Below are 15,996 nucleotides of genomic sequence, written 5' to 3'. Positions count from 1 at the left end.
CCTCAATCTTCAAAGAGGGAATCCAGGAGATTGAAGATGGCGACCACACTACGCTAGAGAATGTGGGGCCATTTGGAAGCAGGATGCTGTGACGACGGCTAACTGACTCCTCCCCCACCCTCTCTCTCGCACAAAATTACCAATCCCTCTCTCCCCCGCACAAATTTATCAATCCCTCAACCCACGAGATCCTTCCCCTCTCGTCCATGTTTTTCCAGCTCTCTCATCAAACATGTTGTCTCTTCTCCTTCCACCTGTACAGAATCCGGATGCACACGCATCTCACGTATATTACATGTCTCAATCTTTCTCATAGACCTAACTTCTTCCTCTCTCTTTCTCTATCTCCCTCTTTTTGTTTTGTTAGGTTTGTCTCCTACTCTCTCGTCCACATACATACAATCTTTCCCGCCCTATCTGCTCCATCTTCGCAAGCTCTCTCTGCACGTTTCATTCACACATTGGGATATGTTCAAAATGTTGCTTTTATAATGGCTGATGTAGAGTTATTGTTGGTTTTGTTGCATCCTACAAAGTAATAACTATGAAATGCATTTTGATTGTCATTTGACTGGGATTATGAGAGTTTGAGCATGTTGTGAAGTACTATGGACCTCATATACATCTTGGAATTCGACAATGATTGTAACTATTGAATTGTATAGACCATTACATTCGAAGTCAGTAGCCTAATATATTTATTTCACAATTTCAACAAATGATTAATTCGCTACATACTAAGAAAACAAATGTGTGCACCTTCCATTGTTATTTAAGTCTGCGTATTAGCACTGGTCAAAGTCAAGTTTAGTAAACTCTCAGAAAGTTTATAACAATAAATATTAACATATACAATAACAAGTAAATACCATTAGATTCATTATTGAATGTACTTTCACATCATACATATCTGTTATGGTAAATGTTTATATTTTTCTATAAACTTGGTCAAACTTTAGGAATTTGACTTCGGTCAAACCTTGTTGGAGATATGCCCTAGAGGCAATCATGTATGATAATATTTCCTATGTGTTTAGGAATAATAGTCCTTGGACATTATCAATGATGTGTATTAGCAAGTACATGACTTGTTCGTGGGACTATGCATTGTATGATGACTGTCCTAAAAGGTCCCTAGTCGAAGGGGATGTGCGGACGCGCAGCCAACTAGACTAGCATATGACACGGTCGATGGCTTGGTCTCACTATCCATGGAGCATTGGATGCTAACCGGATAATATGGACTTGGAAGGATCTGGTCGGATTCGACGTAGTCGGATCCGAGTCGAGATAAGGTCCGAGTCGGACAGACCCAACTATGAGACGTAGCGACATGTCATCTGTGAGTCTATAGTACAACATATGTTCTATGTCCTAAGACCTGAGTTGACGCATGTACTCGGGATGGTGACAGACTTGCTTTGGGCCGACCAAACGCTACTCCGTAACTAGGTAGTTATGAAGGTAGGTTTCGGGTTTGTCCAGAACCATGCTGCGAGACGTGGTCGAGCAAGATGGGATTTTCCCCTCCAATCAGGAGAGATATACTCTGGGCCCCTCGTGTGATCCGACCAGGATAAGCATGGCCATGTGACAAGGATTATGAGATAATCCAGTTTATGGTCGGCATCACTGGAACGAGAAAGAGGTCAGGCTAGCATAAGGATGACAGACTTGCCTTGAGCCCGACAACATATATCGTGTGGCAAAAGGAATGGAAGTATGATGTACAGGTTCGCCTAACCAGCTTCATAGTCTGTTTGGTGTTCGGCATGCCTTGCTAGAGGCCGCTACCAACTGTGCAGTTCGGCGACCAAGCCGGCTTGAACCTAAGGGGCCGCACGCTTAAGGGAAGGAACCTACGAGGTCGGATCTGAGGACACTGGTCGGATGTGATCCAAGCTGTATTTGGATTGTGGCCGAGTAGACTTATGGGCTTTAGGGTCCGTGTGAGGCCCAAGTGTTGAGCCCGCGATGGACGCCTATATAAAGTGGAGGTGCCGCACACTCACGCGGTTGATCGCTTTGGCGTTGTCACTAGGGTTTGCATGTGTTGCGAATAGACACCTCCACTCGCTGCCGGTTGTGTGATCGGACCTAGCAGTCCACCGCACGACGTTCCTCCTGCATGCGCAGATACCGTTAGAGGCGGTGCACTTCCGCTGCTCCGACGAACCTGTACGTGGGAACCGACTACCGGCTGTACGAGGGAAATCGGACGAGGAGGAGACGATCCACGCGGACGCGCTGCCCCAACTATTCTTCCGCTGCACGGCACTGCGCGTATAGTGGTAACGAACTGTGATCCATCTCCTGTAGCATGTTCTTGGTTGTTCTGCGCGTAGGAAAATTTCAATTTGCAGTCGACGCACCCTATCGTAGAACCCAACAGTGGTATCAGAGCAAGCATGCTATAGGATTTTGACTTAGATCGTATGCATATTAGATATGTGGAGGCGATAGATGAGATCTGTTGTTGTTGATGAGATCGGCTGTGTGCACGGTTGATGAGATCAACTGCACATGGGGATCGATGTGGCTATGTTTTCTGATGATCGGAGTCGATGAGGTCGTGACACAACCTACCCCTACCAGTCGGTATCCGCCATCGGGGTTAACAGTGAAACATAAATCCGTATCGGGGTCGCGATGTTCGATGAGATCGGTCAGATCAGAGAATTCGGCGTGATCGGAGTTCAGATGTGATCTGTGATTTCTGAAAACATCGGGCGCTGCCCGCACCCGTGAGGGGCGCTGCCCCTTTGAACCCCGCCCGCTAACCGGCTAGCGGGACCGCCGTGAGCGTAGCGCCTTGTATTTCGTACACGATCACTCAAACCGGTAGAATGCGATTCTACGCGTAACTTTATTTTGCAGGGTTTGTTGTGAATAGTATGGCTCATGTGTATGTGATGCATGTGTGTAAATTATACATAGCCTGCGTGTCATGTTTGTCAGACGGCAGGAGCCAAAGTGCTGTCATTTTATTGTATAACGACATGCTGTCGACTTATGACTCTATGTAAAATTCATTACTAGTTTTAGTATTTGGATAATAGAGATCAGGTCGGCGGCTTGGCGGCCCAGCGTGAGAAACAAGATGGAGTTTGTAGATGGTCATCGGAGTTGGAGCTGACCTGGAAGAACATCCATGAAGGAGCCATACTATTTCACAATATATGTTTTACTTGTGATTGTTATGCTTCTTTGTTTCTATGCATGTTAGAATGGTAGAAAGATCCCTCATGAATATCAAGTAAATTGCCATTCCCGATGTTGCACCTTCGCACGTCAAGTATGTCTAGTAGTGGGCTCATAAAATTGGGGTGCTGCTAGGTGTCCTTGAACTGAAGGGTTCGTGTCGGACACGGACATGCATTGCATTAGGTTAACTTGACAAGTCTATCAAAACGGTTTTGGGCCTTGTGGCAAAAGAGGTCGGGAGCCAGGGTATGAGATACCTACCTGACCGACAGGAGTCGTATAGAGATACGATTAGTAAGGAGTTTCTTAGCGGACAGGCATGTTGTCTAGCAGTGATGCTAAAGCTCACTAGTCACATGTGCTAGTCGGATCCTGAATCACTGAGAGTTTGCGGAGGGATGCTGACTTCATGGGAGTATTTCTGTTTAAGGCTAGAATTACTCTACATAAACACATTGCTTAGTGATTGCATATTTTTATGTTGTAGATCAATGGCACCACCTGCTCAACCCAACTTTGCATTGTAATCAATTCTGGAAAAGGATAAACTGAATGGAACAAACTTTACTACTTGGTATAGAAATTTGAGAATTGTTCTCAAGCATGATAAAAAGGAACATGTTCTAGAGGATCCGCTTCCAAAGGAACCTGCCGATAATGCTAGTACCACAACCAAGAATGCCTACCAGAAACTCGTTGATGAATCAAACGAGATCAGCTGCCTCATGCTGGCTAGTATGGAGCCCGATTTGCAGCAGCATTTCGAAGATGTTGGGGCTTTCGATATGATAGAGAGTCTCAAGAGCATGTTTTAGGTGCAGGCTAGGACCAAAAGGTTCAACGTCTGGCGATCCTTGATGGATTGTAAGCTGAAGGAAGGTGATCCACTAAGCCCGCTTGTGATCAAGATGATCGTATATGTGCACACTTTGGATCGGTTCGGCTTCCCACTCTTGGATGAGCTGGCTAGTGATGCAGTTCTGGGTTCTCTTCCGCCCAGCTATGGGACGTTCATCTCGAACTATCATATGCATGGCATGGATAAGAAGCTCACTGAATTGCATGGGATGCTCAAAGTGGCAGAGCGGGATAATAAGAAAGGCACGCATCAAGTGTTGATGGTGCAGAAATCGGCTAAGTTCAAGAAGAGTTGGTCCAAGAAAAGGGCTAAGGCAAAGGGCACGGAGATGGTAACCTCCGCCGCTGCGCCGAAGTCTGGACCGGACTCAAAGACCATTTGCTATCATTGCAAGGAAATTGGTCACTGGAAGAGGAACTGTAGCAAGTGGTTGCAAAGCATGGCAAGAAGGCCGGGAATGCTGCTTCAGGCAAAGGTACACTTGTTGCATATGTTATAGACATTTACCTTGTTGACATACCTAACAGCTCTTGGGTATTTGATACCGGATCGGTTGTTCACATTTGCAACTCGATGCAGGGGCTGGTAAGAACTAGGCGTGTGGCACAAGGGGAGATTGACATCAGGGTCGGAAACAAAGCAAGAGTTGCTGCGTTGGAGGTCGGCACGATGCAGCTCCAGCTTCCTTCTGGATTTATTTTGGAATTGAATAATTGTTATTACATTCCTGCACTTAGTCGGAACATTATTTCCGCCTCATGTTTGATGAGTCAGGGTTATGAATTCATTTCAAAGGACAATGGTTGTTCAATTTATTTGAATGGTATGTTCCACGGCTATGCACCCATTGTTGATGAGTTATTTATATTGAATCTAGAACAGGAACCGGTCTATAACGTGAATGTCAAGAGGCATAAACCTAATGAGATAAATCTGACATACTTCTGGCATTGCCGGCTTGGACACATTAGTCTAAAACGCATGAAGAAGCTCCATGATGATGGACTTCTAACTTCGACCGACTTTGGGTCGTTCGAGACATGCAAATCATGCTTGCTCGGCAAGATGACTAAGTCTCCTTTCGCAAAGAGTTGTGAGAGGGCATCCGAGCTGTTGGAAGTGATACACTGTGATGTGTGTGGACCAATGAGCACAACTGCCAGAGGTGGCTATCAGTACTTCGTGACTTTTACCGATGACTTGAGTAGATATGGATATATCTATTTGATGAGGAACAAGTCAGGGACTTTTGAAAAGTTCAAAGAGTTTCAAAACGAGGTTGAGAATCAGCTCGGTGAGACTATAAAACTTCTACGATCTGATCATGGAGGTGAGTACATGAGCCAGGAGTTTAATGATCATCTGAAAAGCAGAGGTATAGTACCTCAGCTCACACCTCCAGGTATGCCACAGAGAAATGGTGTATCAGAATGGAGGAATCGTACCTTGTTGGACATGGTTCGATCTATGATGAGCAAGTCGGATTTACCCTTGTCATTCTGGGGATACGCTCTATAAACTGCAGCTTTCACACTTAACAGGGTACCATCAAAATCCGTAGATAAGACGCCACATGAGATCTGGACCGGGAAGACTCCTAGTTTGTCTTTTCTAAAGATTTGGGGTTGTGAAGCATTTGTCAAGAAACTTATGTCAGACAAGCTTATTCCCAAGTTGGATAAATGCATATTCGTGGGATATCCGAGGGAAACCTTGGGGTATAGCTTCTACAACCGGAAAGAGAACAAAGTCTTTGTTGCTCGGAACAGGGTTTTCCTTTAGAAATAGTTTCTCAGTCGGGAAGCCAGTGGGAGGACGGTCCGACTCGAAGAAATTCGAGGACCACTCGGGGACGGCTCGGCTAGTGATGAGATCATACCGGAGTCGGTCAGGGAACCCGTAGTGGAAGAGGCATCGGAATCACGGAGGTCGGAAAGATTGCGCAAAGTGTGTGATGTATTGTTGCTAGAAAGTGATGAGCCGGCCACGTATGCGGAAGCGATGGTGAGCCCAGATTCCGAGGCATGGCTGGAGGCCATGAGATCCAAGTGAAAGTCCATGGATGAGAATCAAGTCTGGGACTTGGTTGATCCGCCGCCTAGCGTAACAGCCATTGGTTGCAAATGGGTCTTTAAGATGAAAACTGATGTGGATGGAAATGCTCAGATCCACAAAGCTCGGCTTGTCGCTAAGGGTTATGGAAAAGTTCAAGGAATTGACTACGACGAGACTTACTCGCCAGTAGCGATGCTGAAATTGGTGAGGATCGTACTAGCTATAGCTGCATATTTCAATTACAAGATATGGCAGATGGATGTCAAGATGACTTTCCTTAACGGAAATTTAACCGAGGACGTGTATCTGATATAGCCCGAGGGTTTTGTCGACCGACTAGCACTAGTAAGGTATGCAAGCTCAAGAGATCCATTTATGGGTTGAGGCAAGCATCTTGGAGTTGGAACATTCGTTTTGATGAGGTCGTCACTGGTTTCGGCTTCATCAAAAGCGAAGAGGACTCTTGTTTATACAAGAATTTAAGTGGGAGCTCGATAGTGTTTTTGATCTTATATGTGGATGACATACTACTGATCGGAAATGATATTTCAATGCTGAACTCGGTCAAGGAGTCATTGAATGGCAAGTTTTTGATGAAGGACCTTGGTGAGGCAATGTACATTTTAGGCATTAAGATCTATAGAGATAGACCAAGGAGGCTGCTCGGCTTAAGCCAGAGCACGTACATAGATAAAGTGTTGAAGCGGTTCAAAATGAGTGAGGCAAAGAAAGGGTTCTTGCCACTCTCACATGGTATAAGGCTAAGCGAGACTCAGAGTCCTTCGACATCTGATGAGCGAAGCAGGATGAGTAGGATTTTGTATGCCTCGACAATCGGATCCATCATGTATGCCATGATATGTACGCGGACCGATGTTGCTTTTGCAATAAGCCTAACAAGTAGATACCATGCCAACCCAGGTGAGAGTCACTAGGCAGCGGTAAAGACTACTTTGAAGTACCTGAAAAGGACTAAAGAGATGTTCCTAGTTTATGGAGGTGGGGAAGAGCTCATCGTAAGGGGTTACGCCGATGCTAGTTTCCAAACCGACAGAGATGATTGTCGATCACAGTCCGGATTCGTGTACGTCATGAACGGAGGAGCAGTGAGCTGGATGAGTTCCAAGCAAGATACGATGGCCAATTCTACTGTAGAAGGCGAATACATTGCGGCTTGTGAAGCTGCAAAGGAAGGTGTTTGGATCCGAAACTTTCTGGATGATCTTGGTATTTTCCCAGCCTCTGTAAAACCGTTGGACCTTTATTGTGATAATTCTGGTGCCATTGCACAAGCCAAGGAGCCGAGGAATCACCACAAGGTCAGAGACATAGATCAGAAATATCACCTGATATGAAAGATCGTAAAGAGTGGTGATGTAGAGTTATGCAAAATTCACACGGATGCAAATGTTGCGGATCCGTTGACTAAGCCACTTCCACAACCCAAGCATGAGGGGCACGTTAGAGCTATGGGCATTCGATGTCTATTTGATTAACTCTAGTGCAAGTGGGAGACTGTTGGAGATATGCCCTAGAGGCAATCATGTATGATGATATTTCCTATGTGTTTATGAATAAAGATGGTCCTTGGACATTATCAATGATGTGTATCAGCAAGTACATGACTTGTTTGTGGGACTATGCATTGTATGATGACTGTCCTAAAAGGTCCCTACTCGAAAGGGTTGTGTGGACGCGCAGCCAACTAGACTAGCATATGACACGGTCGATGGCTTGGTCTCACTAGCCATGGAGCATTGGATGCTAACCGGATAATATGGACTTGGAAGGATCTGGTCAGATTCGACGTAGTGGGATCCGAGTCAAGATAAGGTCCGAGTCGAACAGACCCAACTGTGAGACGTAGCGATATGTCATCTATGAGTCTCTAGTAGAACATATGTTCTATGTCCTAAGACCTGAGCTGACGCATGTACTCGGGATGGTGACAGACTTGCTTTGGGCCGACCAAACGCTACTCCGTAACTGGGTAGTTATAAAGGTAGGTTTCGGGTTTGTCCAGAACCATGTTGTGAGACGTGGTCGAGTAAGATGGGACTTGCCCCTCCGATCAGGAGAGATATACTCTGGGCCCCTCGTGTGATCCAACCAAGATAAGCATGGCCATGCGACAAGGATTATGAGATAATCCGGTTTGTGGTCGGCATCACTGGAACGAGAAAGAGGTCGGGCTAGCACAAGGATGACAGACTCGCCTTGAGCCCGACAACATATATCATGTGGCAAAAGGAATGGAAGTATGATGTACAGGTTTGCCTAACCAGCTTCATAATTTGTTTGGTGTTCGACATGCCTTGCTAGAGGCTGCTACCAACAGTGCAGTTCGGAGGTGATCTGAACTGCGACCAAGTCGGCTTGAACCTAAGGGGTCGCGCGCTTAAGGGAAGGAACCTACGAGGTCGGATCCGAGGACACTGGTCGGATGTGATCTGAGCTGTATTCGGATTGTGACCGAGTAGACTTGTGGGCTTTAGGGTCCATGCGAGGCCCAAGTGTTGAGCCCGCGACGGACGCCTATATAAAGTGGAAGTGCCGCACACTCACGAGGTTGATCGCTTCGGCGATGTCACTAGGGTTTGCATTTGTTGTGAATAGACACCTCCACTCGCCGCCGGTTGTGTGATCGGACCTAGCAGTCTGCCGCACGATGTTCCTCCTGCACGCGCGGATACCATTAGAGGCGGTGCACTTGCGCCGCTCCGGCGAACCTGTACGTGGGAACCGACTACCGGCTGTACGAGGGAAATCGGACGAGGTGGAGAGGATCCACGCGGACGCGCTGCCCCAACTCTTCTTCCGCTACATGGCACTGCGCGTCTAGTGGTAACGAACTGTGATCCATCTCCCGTAGCATGTTCTTGGTTGTTCTGCGCATTGGAAAATTTCAATTTGCAGTCGACGCACCCTATCATAGAACCCAACAAACCTAATATGCAGAGTTTACTAGTACTACTCGCTAGTTGCTTAGCCGAATCACCCAACACGCCACACGGGGAGTTCAGTGTCACAAAATTTTGAGGTCGGCGGGAAAATCTCCCGCGACCCTGATTCGAGTAGTGGGAAGTTACCATCATAGCCTTTGGAACAGGCCTACGGATGACAGTTGGTAGGGGGCTGTTTTCGTAACTTCAGGTTCACCCTACCCAGCCAACCCCACCCCGGCACCCAGAGTAGTACACCTGAATACTCCCCATTTTCTATCCCCACCACAAAATAGACTTCTCCACGGCACCACAGCCTCTGTGCTCCTCCCCTTCTACATCGGCGCACTCATCCACCGCAACGCATCTACCTCATCGACGACCTCGTATGCCGCACTGGAGCCGGTCCACCGTCGTCGTCGTACACATAGCCTCTTCCCCGGCACCATCTTCCATGGTCTCGGATCTGCTTCCCGGAAGCCGACGCCAAGCGCAAAAGCACCACCGTCGTGGACAATGAACTGACTCCCGTTGCTGACCATGACTCATAGAGGCCGCCGCGACCATCGTTCTCCTCCTCGATTGGTAATGTGTGTATTGAATCACTTAGCAGTACATGTGCAGTTCCAATTTTGTGCATACCTACCCTTCAAATTTCCTGGGTACTATTGTTCCCATAAAAGTAATTGGTTATAGCCTCCATTGTCCAACAGAATATCATCTTGTAATTGTGCGTCGCTCCTGTATCGCGCTGTGCTTGGGTAGGTATTTCATCTGCAACCAATAGTGTGGCAAATGATGGATAGTTTTTTAGAACTAGCAAGATGCACATGCGTTGCACGCATCAAGATGCATTTGTATGAGTAGTTTATCTTGTGGGAGAAAAGGATGAACGAGGGAATGCCTTATTTGCAAATGCGGAGAGGGATGTGGGTATCTTTTTGCAAAATTTCCACGGTTTCCTTCCTATCCTCGGATATAAATCGGATGGCCTATATTGCAGGATGGCAGGAACACCATCATCACCAACTCTATTGTTTATAAGAGTAGGGGAAAAGTAGAGAAAAAATAGAGAGTAGAGAAGTAGAGATAAATATAAAATATAAAATAAATATAACAGTAGAGAAGAGAGTAGAGATAGCAGAGACGTCGGGAAAGGATTGCGCGTGTGCAGGAAAAAGCGACCGGGCGTGCACTAGTTTTGGCGCGCGGCGTCCGGCGCGCTTTATAAAATCCAACGCCCTCCCATCGCTCTGTGCCTCGCCACCACTCTCTCCCTGCTCTGTGCCTCGCCACCGCTCTCTCCCCGCTCTTTCTTGCCTCACCGACGCGTCGCAGGGAAACTTGGGGATACCGCGCGTCCGCGCGCGCCCCTCCGGCGGCTTCTTCGCCGAGATCCTGTTCCGCGGGATGCACCTCGGCCTCGGCAATTTAGACACCGCCAACAAGGCCGCCCACGCGTACAACGCGGCGGCGTGGCACCTCCGATGGCCTCATAGAACATTGAACTTCCCCAATGTGTCAACGCGGGAGCGGGCGCAGGAGCTTGCGCCTCTGCCGCGGCTTATCACCGACCAGGATCGTCACGACAACCGGAGGCGGGAGCACCATATCGGCATCGCCAAGAAGGACGAGGAGGCCATGGCATTGTGGCACCAACGCTTCCCGCAGGACATCATCAACGAGCACGAGTTCTACGAGCAAAGGAGGGCGGAGAGGGATAAGAGGAGGGCGGAGCGAGCCGCCTATCGCGAGGACAAGCGTAGGCGAAAAGCAGACGCTCGATTCAACATGAGGCTAGGAGCAGCGTCGCCCTGGGAATCCGATGATGATCGGTATCTTCACGCCTACGGTCAGACGTCAGAGGGGGACATGACCGAGGAGGAGTCGGACGACAAGTAGTTGAATAATCTATCTTTTTTATCTATCTATGGCGAGAACTATCCTCTACTCTCTATCTCTACTTCTCGATCTCAGAACTGTAAACGCTTTTTTAAAGCGCCGCGCGTTGCGATTCTGTTGGAGATGCTCTAACATGGCAGACGAGTGCTTTAATGTTGCCCACAAGATGCGCGAGTATTACTGGTAGTATATTTTTCTTGCCATGTTGAGATTTTAAAACCACGAGTGCGAACATGCAGAGAAGCAATGAAGATCAAACACGGGATATTGGGGACATCTTCAAGGAGCATGGCAAGTTAAAGAGGAGCTACACCGAACCTGTAAAACGAGCTTTGGTAAGTAACACCCTTTCAATTACTTTCGTTTAGCCTCGTGTTATTCGATGTGTATATGTTGTAGTTTTTGTTTCTCTTAAGCCTCGTGTTCTTCAATGTGTCATAAGAAGAGTCTTAATCATCCTAATGCTTTTGCTTTTAGCTTGATGTAGGAAGTGGGTGTTCTCACCTTGTAGTCTGTTTTTATATATTTTTTCCTTTTGAATTCACTTCTCCCAGTTCTGTTTATCTGGCTTCTACTAAATGGATCTGGGTTGCTCTGAGTAATTATCTAAAAAAGAAGTAACTTCATGTCAGGATGCAGTTCCTGCGAGGAGAGAAGTATGGTCAACCTCGAGGTCATGTTTCCAGAATGAGGCTGGATTACACACAAGGTGCCAGTTCCCTAATGATGCTGGATTAGACACAAGGTGCAAATTCCCAGATGATGTTGGATTACACACAAGCCAGGTGGAGTCGTCAGCTGTTTATGTCCTCGTGGCTCTAGTAAAGGCTAAAAGAAAGCGTGCAGCAACCCTTGAGAATGCAGCTGAGTTCCTGAAGAAGCGAAAAGAGCAATCATATGCTCTCTTCACCCATGCCAAAGAAGAGATGAAAGAAGCCAGAAATAAGCTAGCAGAGGCAGAGCAGGCTAGGCGTCTCCTGCTATCTAAAACTGTTGTCAATACAAAATTTCCTTCATAGTAGCTAGGTTCAAATGTTTATCCAGTCAACATGCATGTTGTGATGTCCGTGCATCTACTGGTGTGGCACAAAATATTTTTTTCGGGTCATGTAATAACAGCAATTACATTCCAAACAATAACAGATGAAGCATTGGACATGGTATAGTTCACGCGCAAGCCCGGCATTCCAAGTTCAACTTCCACATCAAACTCATGTTCACATATATCTCCACATTCATACATAATGTCCACAACCATGATTCACTTCAAAGCCAAAAAAATTGAGGAGAGTTATGAATAAAGAAAACCCTCTAGTTCCTGCTACCAGTGCGAGCACAACAAGTCAAGACCATGCGTAAATAATTATATTTTGGTCACTTTTTGTGTTCTAAAATGACGGTCGGCTCACGGAAGGACGTGTTGCCGGCACACGCGTGGATTCAACGAAGGAAGGCAGGGCAGTCTGAAGCCGGTTGCATGCGGCAAGGAGGCGTGTTCAGTCGGGCCTGCAGCAAGTGGGGCCCTCTTGACCGGCGCGCCAGTTCAATGCCTGCGCTATGAGAGGTCGCATCCGTGTCAGAGCAATCACTCCCTCCAGTCTTTTTTTGTTTGCGTATAACAAAATCTCGTTTTCCATTCACATTTTACAAGTAAAATTCATGGACAAACTTTGACCCAAAAAATGATGGGGACTAGTAAACCAAAACGGAGGTAGTAGTTTTTTTAATCAAAGAAGGGTTCCCCCTTCCGATTTTCATTACTGAAAACCAACATCTAAATCTAAACATAGTATTTTCCCTAGAACTACTAGGTTCAACATCTCGCAACATAAACCCATACAACCATACGCCAAGGAGGTATGTAGTAGGTAGTACTATGAATTCCATTTTCGCTCCATACTAATCGTTCTAAAAACTACTTAGTAGTTATAATGTGCCATTGAAAATCGGAACTCTTAACCCCACTAAAAATGATATTTTAAACGTGGCTACTCGATCTGTGGCAACTGGCGAGCCACCGCCTCCAAGTCGTTCACCTGTGGTCCCGACCATCAACTCCTACGGATCAAATTATCACGCGAGCTGACTATTCCTACAAAGGTGTGCTCCACCACGTACCCGGTACCCGCAAATGCAGCAATCATGCACCTAGGGTTTTAGGGTTTATTTGTTAATGTTGCCTTTACGTAACACTCATGTGTGCGAGACAGCGAGAGACCGACTGCGTGCGTGCGCCTCTTCTCTTCGTATATGTACTCCACCGTTTGTCTGGTGTCCACAAAATTATAATAACTACTAGCAATGTGCCAATGCGTTGCCACACGAATTGAGTAGATTAATGCATATTCACCGATTTGATAGTAAAAAAGGTCTAGTTTTGAAATACATATATCACTAAAAATGTTATGTTTCACTCAAAATATATTCCTTTGGCGGTTTTGATGAGATAAGGGAGGAATGTTGTTGGTTTCAAGATTCGAGAAGTGGTATATGTCTAATTTCTACTATTACTAGCAAGATGCCCGTGCGTTGCACGGAACATCAAGATCTTGTGGGAGAAAAGGATGAAGGAGGGAAGGCCTTATCTGCAAATGTGGAGAGGAGTGCGAGTAAATTGCCATAGTTTCGTTCCTATCCGTCAGATATAAATAGGACGGCCTATATTGCAAGATGGCAGGCCTACCATTATCACCAACTCTGTTTTTTATCCCTACTCTTATAAAAAGCATAGTCGGTGATGATCGTGTGCCTCCCATCCTGTAATACAGAACATTTATAAAATGCAAGCTGCACATTTTCTAAAGAAATAGATAAAGATAGAAGAAACCTGTAAGCAAAACAGAAAAGTAGTGAAAAGAACAAAGAAAAAAAAAGAAAAGAAGAAACCACAAAACCGGTGAAAAAACAAATCCCAGAAAACCAGCTCAAAATGTTCGCAAAAGCAAAACCATTCAAAACCTAGAAAACCACGCAAAGAAACCAATGGATTAAACAAAGGAAAAAGAACGGAACAAAAAAGCCGAAAGCCCGGTGAAAAACCCCAAGATGGAAGGTCCAGAAACGTCCTAGTGTCAAAAACGTTACTCCCTCCTTTCATCTATATATGACCTAATGTGTTTTTCGAGGCTAATTTTGACCAAATGTTAGAGCAACAATATATGACATGCAACTTACACAAAGCATGTCGTCAAATTCGTATGTGAAAGAAGATTTCAATGATATAATTTTCACATTATGCATGTCATGTACTATTAATTTGTCAATAGTCAAAGACCGTTTTAGAAAACGCATTAGGCCCTACATAGATGGAAGGAGGGAGTATTATATTATTGGACGAAGGGAGTAATCACTATCATATCCTTGTACTTTCCGTGCATAGGCAAGCTATATAATCTGTTTTCCCTTTCTAGCCAAGTTCAGTTAAGCTGTCCCCTCTGCAACGATAAGATGGCGTCCAGTGCCTCCTTCACCTGGGAGATCTCCGGCGCCGTTCCCCCTTGCGCCGGCCAGAACTCGTCCGTTGCCAGCACCTTGACTTGCAGCTGCAGGAACTTGACGTAGCTGAATGCCTTCTCGAGCATGGTGACCATGTCGACCTTGGTCCCGTTGGGCACCAGCTCCTGCAGTGTCCGAAGCCGCTCGCTGATCTTCTCCCGCCGGGTCTGCAGGACACGGTGGTAAGTTGTTCAGATCCACCCAAGTCCCCAAGAGAATTCGAGCAGTGGCAAGCATACCTTCGCGGCGAGGCTTTGCGGGTCCCCCTTGGGAGAGGTGGTGGTGGGCGCCGCCGGCTTCGCCTTGCTCGTCTTCCTGCTCGCACCGCACGGCTTCATGGCGGCCCGCGGCTCCGCGTCCTGCACGCGCGCCGCGTACGATCGCTTCGAGGAACCGCGCGCCGGCGCCACAGCATCGGGCGAGCCGTTGGACGTGCTGGGGAACAGGAGCCCGAACGGCCGCCCTGCGCCGCCGGAGTTCTGCATCAGGCTGAAGCAGCCCGTGGTGGGGTCGAACCCTATGGTCGACGCCGGCCCTGCGTGCTGATCCTCGTCCATTGCGTCCATCCACGCGTCGCAGTCTGCCTCCTCCTGCGCGACCGCCTGGGCCGCGTGGCCCCGCGCGGCGCGGCCGAACGAGAGCACGGACGGCCCCGCGCCCGCCCAGCTCGCGCTGTCCGGCACGTAGGCGCTGGCGGCGCCGGCTGGCTCGTCGTGAGCGTAGGCGTAGCTCCCGTAGAGCCCCGCCGTGTCCACGCTTCCGAGCAGCGCGTCGTGGCCGCCGTAGCCAAGAACGTCGAATGCGCACGCCTCGGCGTCGAAGCCGCCGTCGTACATCACCATCGGCTCCCGCACTAACGCCATGATCACGATCACGTATGGTGCAACCTACCTAACCAAGATAGTGTCTCACTATATAAGCTCCTTGCTGTGTTCCCACAGTGGTTGGCAAGCGGCGGCGACTTGTGTGCTGCCTTCGCGCCATGCCGCCGGCTATATATACACGCGGCGGCGCACCGGCCCGGGCCACGGCGGGCACATGGGTGGGCGGGCTTAAAGAGGCCCGTACAACAAAACACCGGGCGCGGGGAGGATTATACAAAGTACATCTGCATTAAATGCTGGAGCTAGCTAGGTGATCGAGCTGCCGATCCTTCCCGTAGCTGTGCCCCTCTCCTCTGTTCCAGGAGCCTCAAGAACTCGCGCGCGCACTCAATACCGGGTCTCGGGCAATCGGGTTCGGTGGAGCCCCAGAAGGAATGCATGAAGGAAGGGAGGTTGTGCGGATCCAGCTGAAATTGAAGAAGAGGCGTGGCGACCCGTTTGGGTGGCGGGGAGGCAGGAAGCAGAAGGCGCGGCGGAGGCGATAGGCTCTCCCACGTGCTCCAGATCCCCGACCCCTCTCTTCTCATGTGGCCATGCGATTCAGCGGCGGGCCGGGTCAGCTAGGCAGGCCGCATATGCCGATTTGCCTTGCCCTCTCTTTATTGCGGCTAGGATGAAAATGGAGTGAAAACTTTCCGTTTTTTCGAGAAAAAAT

At 47.8% G+C, this 15,996-nt stretch overlaps 1 protein-coding gene across 1 annotated transcript; it reads right to left on the bottom strand.

The window, feature by feature from the left end:
* Window positions 1-14,378: 14,378 nt before the first annotated feature.
* Window positions 14,379-15,320, bottom strand: LOC123129664 (putative transcription factor bHLH086). Its single transcript, XM_044549736.1, has 2 exons — window positions 14,697-15,320; window positions 14,379-14,624 (listed from the first exon to the last, which is right to left on the bottom strand). The coding sequence occupies exons 1-2, from the start codon at window positions 15,318-15,320 to the stop codon at window positions 14,379-14,381; spliced, it is 870 nt and encodes a 289-aa protein (XP_044405671.1).
* Between the last annotated feature and the right edge of the window lie 676 nt (window positions 15,321-15,996).

This window comes from Triticum aestivum, chromosome 6A (genome assembly GCF_018294505.1).
Source record: "Triticum aestivum cultivar Chinese Spring chromosome 6A, IWGSC CS RefSeq v2.1, whole genome shotgun sequence".
Classification (NCBI taxonomy): Eukaryota; Viridiplantae; Streptophyta; class Magnoliopsida; order Poales; family Poaceae; genus Triticum; species Triticum aestivum.
The sequence above is the reverse complement of the archived record's forward strand: the minus strand, read 5'-3'. Positions and strand labels throughout refer to the sequence as shown.

Bases quoted from the DNA above. Each gene is read 5' to 3' on its own strand.
- LOC123129664 (XM_044549736.1), bottom strand. From the start codon at position 15,320: ATGGCGTTAGTGCGGGAGCCGATGGTGATGTACGACGGCGGCTTCGAC. The intron at 14,625-14,696 runs GTATGCTTGCCA...CGTGTCCTGCAG, and splicing joins CGCAAAGCCTCGCCGCGAAG to ACCCGGCGGGAGAAGATCAG.